Raw genomic sequence first — 10,598 nt, forward strand, 5'->3', positions numbered from 1 at the left:
ATTCCACCTGAGTATGCCAATTTGGCACTCGCCTTCTGTAAAAAGAAGGCGACTCAATTACCACCTCATCGACAGGGGGATTATGCAATAGCCCTCCAAGTAGGCGCTGCGCTTCCGCGTAGTCATGTGTATACTCTGTCTCAGGAGGAGACGGCGGCTATGGAGACATACGTCACGGAATCTCTGAGACAGGGATACATACGGCCGTACACTTCCCCTGCGTCCTCGAGTTTCTTTTTTGTGAAGAAGAAGGATGGGGGTTTACGCCCGTGTATTGATTACCGTGGTCTCAATCAGATCACAATCAAATACAGCTATCCTCTCCCTCTGATTGCTAGTATGACGGAGTCATTACACGGGGCGCGATTCTTCACAAAATTGGATCTCAGGAGCGCGTACAACCTGGTGCGCATTAGGGAGGGAGATGAGTGGAAGACAGTATTCAGTACCACCTCGGGTCACTATGAGTACCTCGTCATGCCATACGGTTTAATGAATGCTCCTTCAGTCTTCCAATCATTTGTGGACGAGATTTTCCGGGACTTGCATGGACAGGGTGTAGTGGTGTATATTGATGACATTCTAATATACTCCGCTACACGAGCCGAGCATGTGTCCCTGGTGCGTCGAGTGCTTGATAGACTGTTAGAGCATGACCTGTATGCGAAGGCGGAGAAATGTCTGTTCTTCCAGGAGTCCATCTCCTTCCTGTGACATCGGTTGTCTGCGTCAGGGGTGGAGATGGAGATTGACCGCGTTTCTGCCGTGCGTAATTGGCAGACTCCCACCACGGTGAAGGAAGTGCAGCGGTTCTTGGGTTTTGCCAATTACTACCAGAGGTTTATCCGGGGCTTTGGACAGGTAGCAGCTCCTATTACCTCCCTGCTAAAGGGGGGTCCGGTGCGTCTGCAGTGGTCGGCTGAGGCGGACAGGGCGTTTAGACATCTGAAGGACCTGTTTACCTCGACTCCGGTGCTGGCACATCCGGATCCCTCTTTGGCGTTCCAAGTTGAGGTGGATGCGTCTGAGGCTGGGATCGGCGCTGTGCTGTCTCAGCGCTCGGGTACGCCACCAAAACTCCGCCCCTGTGCTTTCTATTCTAAGAAGCTCAGTCCGGCGGAGCGCAATTATGACGTGGGGGACAGGGAGCTTTTAGCTGTGGTTCAAGCCCTGAAGGTGTGGAGGCATTGGCTTGAGGGGGCTAAACACCCTTTTCTCATTCTGACTGACCATCGTAACCTGGAGTACATCCGGGCAGCGAGGAGGCTGAACCCTCGCCAGGCAAGGTGGTCTATGTTTCTCTCCCGATTTGTATTTAAGCTCACCTATAGACCAGGGTCACAGAACGCTAAGGCAGACGCCCTGTCCCGACTATATGACACAGAGGAGAGGTCCATTGAGCCCACTCCCATACTCCCGGAGTCTTGTCTAGTGGCACCGGTGGTGTGGGGGGTTGATGCGGACATCGAGCGGGCGTTACGTACCGATCCTACTCCCCCACAGTGTCCAGAGGGTCGGATGTACGTGCCGCTCGAGGTTCGCGATCGATTGATATATTGGGCTCACATGTCACCCTCCTCTGGTCATCCTGGTATTGGTCGGACAGTGCACTGCCTTAGTGGGAAGTACTGGTGGCCCACTTTAGCTAAGGACGTGAGGGTTTATGTTTCCTCCTGCTCGGTGTTCGCCCAGTGTAAGGCGCCTAGACGCCTGCCCAGAGGGAAGTTACAACCCCTACCCGTTCCACAACGGCCGTGGTCTCACCTATCTGTGGATTTTGTCACAGACCTTCCCCCCTCCCAGGGGAACACAACGATCTTGGTCGTTGTGGATCGGTTTTCGAAGGCCTGCCGTCTCATTCCTATGCCAGGTCTCCCTACTGCCCTACAAACTGCTGATGCCGTGTTCACACACGTCTTCCGGCACTACGGGGTGCCTGAGGATATAGTGTCTGATCGGGGTCCCCAGTTCACCTCTAGAGTCTGGAGGGCGTTTATGGAACGTCTGGGGGTCTCGATTAGCCTTACCTCAGGTTTTCACCCCGAGAGTAACGGGCAGGTGGAGAGAGTGAACCAGGATGTGGGTAGGTTTCTGAGGTCCTATTTCCAGGACCGGCAGGAGGAGTGGTCAGGATATATTCCCTGGGCAGAGATAGCCCAAAACTCACTGCGCCACTCCTCCACTAACCTTACGCCTTTCCAGTGTGTGCTAGGTTATCAGCCGGTCCTGGCACCTTGGCATCAGAGCCAGATCGAAGCCCCTGCGGTGGACGAGTGGTTTCGGCGCTCGGAATAAACCTGGAACGCTGCGCATGTCCATCTGCAGCGGGCTATCAGGCGGCAAAAGGCGAGCGCCGATCGCCACCGCAGTGAGGCTCCGGTGTATGCACCGGGAGATCGGGTCTGGCTCTCGACCCGAAACCTGCCCCTTCGCCTGCCCTGCCGGAAGCTGGGTCGGCAGTTTGTGGGGCCATTTAAAGTCCTGAGGAGATTGAACGAGGTATGCTATAGGTTACAACTGCCCATTAATTACCACAATAACCCCTCATTCCATGTGTCTCTCCTCAGGCCGGTGGTGGCTGGTCCACTCCAGAAGAGTGAGATACGAGAGGCTCCTCCGCCACCGTTGGACATCGAGGGGGCTCCGGCGTACTCAGTCCGTTCCATCTTGGATTCGAGGCGTCGGATGGGGGGCCTGCAGTATCTCGTGGAGTGGGAGGGGTACGGTCCGGAGGAACGGTGCTGGGTCCCTAGGAGGGACATCCTAGATCCCTCCATGTTGAGGGACTTCCACCGGAGTCATCCGATTCGCCCTGCTCCGCGTCCTCCTGGCCGTCCCCAAGGCTGGGGTCGGCGCACGGCTGGAGCCGCGCGTCAAGGGGGTGGGGTACTGTCACGGAATCAGCCGAGGCTGCCCCTCCTCCTTGCTCGGGCAGGCTTCGGCGTTCGTCGTCCCCGGAGTACTAGCTGCCACCGATCTATGTTTCGGTGTTTGTCTAGTTTGTCCTGATTGTTTTCACCTGTTTCCCATTATGTTATATTGTATTCCCTTTATAACCCCCTGTCTCTCATTGGTTATTGTGTGTGATTGTTTTCCGTGAGGTCGGCAGTGTTCGGGTGTATGCGTAGTTTGTTTCCTCCCTGTTTGGAGGTTTTGTTTGTATTTTGATTACTGTGCTAGTAAAGTTCGTCTGCCAGTAGCTCGGTGTCCTGCGCTTGACTTCGCTCACCGCATACACGTCGCCCTGACAATAACTGCCAAAATTTTGCTGGACCCCAGGAAGAGTAGCTGCTGCCTTGGCAGCATCTAATGGGGATCCATAATAAATACAAATACAAATACCAACACTATATTGTTCATCAGGTTTGTGGTCAAATCCATTTCAATTCAGGCCGAGATTAAATTTGAGTCGCTTTGTAGAGCACTGCCGACAATGTGCTTTTTAAAGGCAATGTTCCTGCATTAGTAGAGATCACATTCACGATACATGCGGCAGATGTCGGCTCATTCGGAAAGTACCTTGAAATGAAGCATCCTGCAACCCGCCTCGGATTGAATCCAGTTTACTTCAGTAAACTGAAATTACAATTGCTTTTCAATTGACCCTAACTCTGCTGTACATTATACCTTCCACCAGAGGGCATCAGTTTGGTGCATCAGCTAAAAAACTAGAAAATGTCTGTTTGACAAAAATAAACTCAAACATTTGAACTTAGAGGAACAATAACCATATCAATACAAGACATTATCACTTATTTGCTTTATTTCACACTCATTAATAATAACAATGTATGAACAGTCCAATGGTAGACCCTCAGTAGTACAACAGTACCCCCCAACGGTGCCATCTCAGTGGAAGTATCTCAATGTATTTATTACCTCAATCAATAATTCAACTGGATCAAAACAATCATATATACATAGGCATGTAAATCATTTATATTCATAGTTAATTCTTCATCAAACGTCACACAAAGGTCTGATAAAAATCTTGATTGACTTTTAAATTCTGAATAATTGTTTCCAAATTGTATTTAGTATGTTATACATATTTTTTTTAAATCAGGGTATGTTATTAACATTTTATTTAAATCAGGTTCCGTTATTTTTATGTAGGCTTGGCAGTCATCTTACTACTGGGAGTTGACGACCAACAGTTTCTGCATGTAGGAGTTGAGCCACTTCTGTCTCTCCATAGCTGTGAGCAGCTTACTCTTCTCTCTGAAAGCTGCATCATCCGCCACCACGATGTTCCTCTTCTCCTCATTGTTGGAGCCCTGCGGAGCCCAGTCGCCCAGCCAGTCCTTGGCCATATCCTCGTCCATCTGCCACAGGCCCACCACTGGGAGCCACTGCTCCCCCAGGAGCTCTGCCTTGCTCTTGGCCTCACCAAAGTCTGGGGCTGACATCATCTGCATGCTCCAATCACGGAGCGAGATGGAAGGGTAGAGGACCTCCCACTCCTCCCTCTTGTTGGAGTCTCCTGGATCACTTGGAGAAGAGCCTCTAGAAGCAGAGAGAAGAACAGGATGATAGAACAATAGATCTCATTAGGAACAATGAAACCATTTCTATGGATAGAACTAGCATATAAGAATAATAGTGCTCACTACCATAGAAAGATTGATCTCCATAACATTGTGTCTCAGTCTCAAAATACATTAGTAAAAGGGTAGATTCAGATGAAGGAGCGTACACTTTTGGGGAGAAGGGTCCTCACCTCGCCTCCTTTTCAAAATGTCAGAGTGAAACGAGTTCTGTCCTCAAATCCTCTCCACACTTCCCTCTGACATTTGGAAAAGGAGACATGGAGAGGACGGAGGATAGGGGACACAAGCATCTCGTCATTATATCCAGTATCTCTGGTCATACCTGTGTATGGGTCGGAGGCGTGGCTGTGGGTAGCTGGAGGTCACCAGGGTCATGGCCATAAGGGTGAACAGCAGGAGGGCGGGGCGTGAGGCAGGGGGAGGAGCCAAACCAGCCATCCTTAAACCCACACGACTGGCCTGACCGGCAACACAACCAGCCAATCAGAGTAGCACATATTAGTGTTTTATTATCTTACCATACAGTACATTTATAGTCACTCACTCTTTGAAATAACTCTTTCACATTTATATTCAGTGAAAAAATTGAGAAGGTCATACACTTTAAGCTCCTACTTTACTAGGCATGTACTCAGTACCTTTTCAAACATCAACTGTCTAGCAATCAAGAAAGAAAAAATATAATGCACACATGCTATCAGTACACTAGATATTGTCACTGAATTATAAAACATTTGGAATTATCACTGAATTCTAAATAACCTTCATTAACATACTGGTGTAGCATGAGTTAACGCTCACGTCACACAGTTTGGAAATCCACATGCACTGTGAATAAATACCTGTGTTACCTAGTAATGTGCTGTGCTAAGAAATAAGGGCTAAATTGCTGTCAATAGTATTTCTACTATTATTTCTACAATAGTATTTCTCTATTTCTTCTGTTGTTGTTTTTGTGTGACTTTTCTTTGTTACTTTTCTTCTGCTTTAAAACATAAGCAATCCCAAAGACACCAGAGAGCAGATTAAAATCATCATATTAACTAGAATACTATAAATAAATAAACCAAAAATACAAAAAAGCAACAAAAAAAATACATTAACTTCTTGAATGATAGGGCAACATTTAGATTTCCGCCTAAATAGACATACTCAAATGTAATAATTTTTCATGAGATGGCCATAAACAATAACTTGTAATGTTGCATAGTTTCAGAAAGGTCTAGAACTTACCTTTCTGTAAAAAAAAAAATATATATATATAAATTGCTGAGCTTTACAAATTCTGTAATTAACATATTTCATAAATCAATTACATTAAAGTATTACTAAGTAATGTCCCAAGTCATTTAATAAATGTTTCACTTACTTTTGTTGATGAGCAGCGCCTTGTCTCCAGTACGTTGTGGTCAGGAATGAAGTCTTCAGCTTTTTTCTGACTTCAGGCTGGTTAGCTCTTCTGCCATACAGTGTGTTGAAGAATGTTTGGATGTTCTTCCAGTGGTGACCTGAGTCTCCTGCCCCTGGGCTCTAGCTCAGACTCAGGTAAAGTACCACAGGTGAACCTCTCTGAGTGGGTCTCTTACTGTTTGTGTGTATAGTTGAGAGGTACTCTCAAGTGTGAGTGTGTGTGCCCAGGGGTATGTACAGCCCACAATAAAGGGAGTCAGAGTTTGCCTGCTTATATACCTCTGCTTCTGACGGGGGGTAGGGATGATGTATGGAGGTAGGGATGGTAGATGGTATGAGATAAAAGGCCACATCTCATTGTCTCCTTTAAAACAGACCTGAAACATCACAGACAACACCGCTGGATGGGTGTCCTGTTTCGTACGATTCTTAAAATAGAGACAGGAGGAATCAGAGAAAGAGAGAGAGAGAGAGAGAGAGAGAGAGAGAGCGAGAGAGAGAGCGAGAGAGAGAGAGAGAGAGAGAGAGAGAGAGAGAGAGAGAGAGAGAGAGAGAGAGAGAGAGAGAGAGAGAGAGAGAGAGAGAGAGAGAGAGAGAGAGAGAGAGAGAGAGAGAGAGAGAGAGAGAGAGAGAGAGAGAGAGAGAGAGAGAGAGAGAGAGAGGAAGCCTAGCTTGTACCTCACAGAACATAATGATGTCTTGGGAAATCTAAAAAGCGTTTTAATCTAATTGCAACACACATGTTGAGTCCATGACCCTGGAAGTCCTCGTTCCCCGTGTTGGAATATCAGGGGGACAAAATAGGGGCTAAGGGCTTGACTCAAAGGGAACACAGAATACAGAATACATAAGAATGGTGTATGTTGCATTAATTCTGTCTACTGCCTACACACACCTTGGAATACGGGGAAGCAGGGAGAAGCGATGCATTGGTCTCGTTAAAATTGAAGAGTCCCTTTAGACACCTGTCAAAGACGACAAATCACTCTCAGCAAACACACACACACACCAGAAAACATTCACACAGAATGTGAATGTGTATGTGACAACTATGACGTACCATTTACACTTCACATTGTAAATGGTTTCTTTAGCTATCTATTGGCCAATCAAATAAATAAATATGTCCCAAAAAAAGCCTGATGTACCGTTTCAACACCTACACTTATGCCCATACCTATATTTCAACATCACTGAACACGTTAGTCATAGAAGCAGAACAGGTCTGATTGATGGCCAAAGAACTGGACATTCTCCTCTTTGTGAGACGATCAAAATGTATTTTCATAGACCTGGTCTCGTTACCCAGGTGGAACTTCATTAGGTAGTCATTTAAAAATAATGGTCAGCATGGAAGGAGCTGTTAGTCAGAAGAACAGGTCCTTATACCTCCTTACCTGATGCTCATTATGTACAGATAGAGCGGAAGGAAGGAGAGGTGGAAAGAAAGACAAAGAGGGAAAGTAGGAGAGATGGGAAAATGAAAAGATAGAGGGAGAGAGATAGAGATACCCAAGCAGGGAACCGTTTTTTTCTTCATATACTTAAATCATACTTAATTAACACATTTTAAGTATATTACATATTATCTCAATTGGAACCATTTTTTATACCTTTAATGCATTTAATGTCAATTTTATTTATATTTTATTAGCATTTAAGAATATTAAATAAATTTAAAATGATCTAAATTGGGACACTTTTTTGTACTTAAGTATATTCTTAGTATATTAGATAAAGAGCAAAACAAATATACTTTGAATACACCTTAAGTACATTTGATGTATGTTTCTCATAAATTAGAAATATACTAAAATGGTATTTAAATTAGAATTCCTGTATTTTCTTTACAAAAAAGTATACTTATTTATAATGTGTTTCAAGTATACTTTTACAAGTACACTTTTGAACCACATTAGCTATTTTAACTTGCCATGTAAAGGTTACCTTGATTGACCAAGGCATCTTCTTAGCCAACGTTAACATGCTATTTACAAAGCAGTTGTGGCTGGAGCAGCAATTTACAAGTAACGCTTTGAGAACTGTGCACAATTGGCATTTCACACTTTAGTTGTTCACATTACGGTAATGTGTAATGTGTAATATGTAATGTGCAAATAAAAGTACAACATTATTCAGTTTGAAAATGAACATCAAAACATTTGAATGCTACAGAAAAGGATGCTGGGGAATATGCACATTTGTGCACATGATGTATATTTTGGAATATTTGTATTGTGTATATTTGTATTTGCTGTATTTTCACTCTGTCATTTAAATACTTATTGTGGAGTCACTACAATGTTGTTGAAATTCAATTATTGTCTGAGGGACCTTACAGATGTTGTATGTATGGGGGACAGAGGAAGGGTTAGTCATAAGAAAATCATGTCAACCTCTATTATTTCACAGAGAGTCCATGTAACATATTATGTGATTTGTTAAGCCACAATTTACTCGTGAACTAATTTAGGCTTACCTACACAAAGAGGCTGAATACTTACGCAATTACTATATTTTAGTTATCAAATTTTTATTAATCTATTTTCTTTTTTACTTTGACATTACAGAGTATTTTGAGTTCATTGTTGACAACGAATGACAATTAAATCAATTTATTCCCACTTTTTAACACAATACATTTTGATGAAATACAAGGGGTATGAATACTTTTGCAAGGCACTGTATGCTTACAGTGTACAGTGAGGGAAAAAAGTATTTGATCCCCTGCTGATTTTGTACGTTTGCCCACTGACAAAGACATGATCAGTCAGGTTTATTTGAACAGTGAGAGACAGAATAACAACAACAAAATCCAGAAAAACGCATGTCAAAAATGTTATAAATTGATTAGCATTTTAATGAGGGAAATAAGTATTTGATCCCTCTGCAAAACATGACTTAGTACTTGGTGGCAAAACCCTTGTTGGCAATCACAGAGGTCAGACGTTTCTTGTAGTTGGCGACCAGGTTTGCACACATCTCAGGAGGGATTTTGTTCCACTCCTCTTTGCAGATCTTCTCCAAGTCATTTAGGTTTCGAGGCTGACGTTTGGCAGCTCGAACCTTCAGCTCCCTCCAAAGATTTTCTATGGGATTAAGGTCTGGAGACTGGCTAGGCCACTCCAGGACCTTAATGTGCTTCTTCTTGAGCCACTCCTTTGTTGCCTTGGCCGTGTGTTTTGGGTCATTGTCATGCTGGAATACCCAACCACGACCCATTTTCAATGCCCTGGCTGAGGGAAGGAGGTTCTCACCCAAGATTTGACGGTACATGACCCTGTCCATCGTCCCTTTGATGCAGTGAAGTTGTCCTGTCCCCTTAGCAGAAAAACACCCCCAAAGCATAATGTTTCCACCTCCATGTTTGACGGTGGGGATGGTGTTCTTGGGGTCATAGGCAGCATTCCACCTCCTCCAAACACGGCGAGTTGAGTTGATGCCAAAGAGCTCGATTTTGGTCTCATCTGACCACAACACTTTCACCCAGTTCTCCTCTGAATCATTCAGATGTTCATTGGCAAACTTCAGACGGGCCTGTATATGTGCTTTCTTGAGCAGGGGGACCTTGCGGGCGCTGCAGGATTTCAGTCCTTCACGGCGTAGTGTGTTACCAATTGTTTTATTGGTGACTATGGTCCCAGCTGCCTTGAGATCATTTACAAGATCCTCCCGTGTAGTTCTGGGCTGATTCCTCACCGTTCTCATGATCATTCCAACTCCACGAGGTGAGATCTTGCATGGAGCCCCAGGCCGAGGGAGATTGACAGTTATTTTGTGTTTCTTCCATTTGCGAATAATCGCACCAACTGTTGTCACCTTCTAACCAAGCTGCTTGGCGATGGTCTTGTAGCCCATTCCAGCCTTGTGTAGGTCTACAATCTTGTCCCTGACATCCTTGAAGAGCTCTTTTGTCTTGGCCATTTTGGAGAGTTTGGAATCTGATTGATTGCTTCTGTGGACAGGTGTCTTTTATACCCTTTAAGAGTGTGCTCCTAATCTCAGCTCGTTACCTGTATAAAAGACACCTGGGAGCCAGACATTTTTCTGATTGAGAGGGGGTCAAATACTTATTTCCCTCATTAAAATGCAAATCAATTTATAACATTTTTGACATGCGTTTTTCTGGATTTTTTTGTTGTTATTCTGTCTCTCACTGTTCAAATAAACCTACCATTAAAATTATAGACTGATCATTTCTTTGTCAGTGGGCAAACGTACAAAATCAGCAGGGGATCAAATACTTTTTTCCCCTCACTGTACTTGATCACTCACAAGCAGCATTTCATAAAAAAAAATCAATGCTTCAACTTAAAAACAACTCCAAGTGTATTTTGAATTAATACTAAATTACAATTAAAGCATTTGAAATTGAAGTACAGTTTTAATGAGTGTGTTTAAGTTTAATGATAGTGAACATATAGTATACTTAAAGACTGAAAAACAATTAATTTAAAGTATACTTTTAATAAGTGTATTGGAGTGTGATGATAGCATATTTATAGTATACTAAAAGACTGAAAAAACTATTAATATAAAGTACACTTTTAATAAGTGTATTGGGGTGTAATGATATTATTTTTAGATTATACTTTAGATATACTAGAAAAATACATCTCGTATTTGAAGTATATTATT

At 43.8% G+C, this 10,598-nt stretch overlaps 1 protein-coding gene across 1 annotated transcript; it reads right to left on the reverse strand.

Annotated features, from left to right (window-relative positions):
* Positions 1-4,133: 4,133 nt before the first annotated feature.
* LOC311145259 (tuberoinfundibular peptide of 39 residues-like) lies at positions 4,134-4,988 on the reverse strand (the record flags this gene model as incomplete). The annotated part of the gene is made up of 2 exons (XM_084181495.1): positions 4,134-4,506; positions 4,873-4,988. 2 exons carry the CDS (start codon positions 4,986-4,988, stop codon positions 4,134-4,136), a joined length of 489 nt encoding a protein of 162 aa, XP_084037621.1.
* Positions 4,989-10,598: the final 5,610 nt, after the last annotated feature.

Source organism: Coregonus lavaretus (assembly GCF_964263955.1).
Source record: "Coregonus lavaretus genome assembly, chromosome: 18".
In the NCBI taxonomy this organism is placed as follows: Eukaryota; Metazoa; Chordata; class Actinopteri; order Salmoniformes; family Salmonidae; genus Coregonus; species Coregonus lavaretus.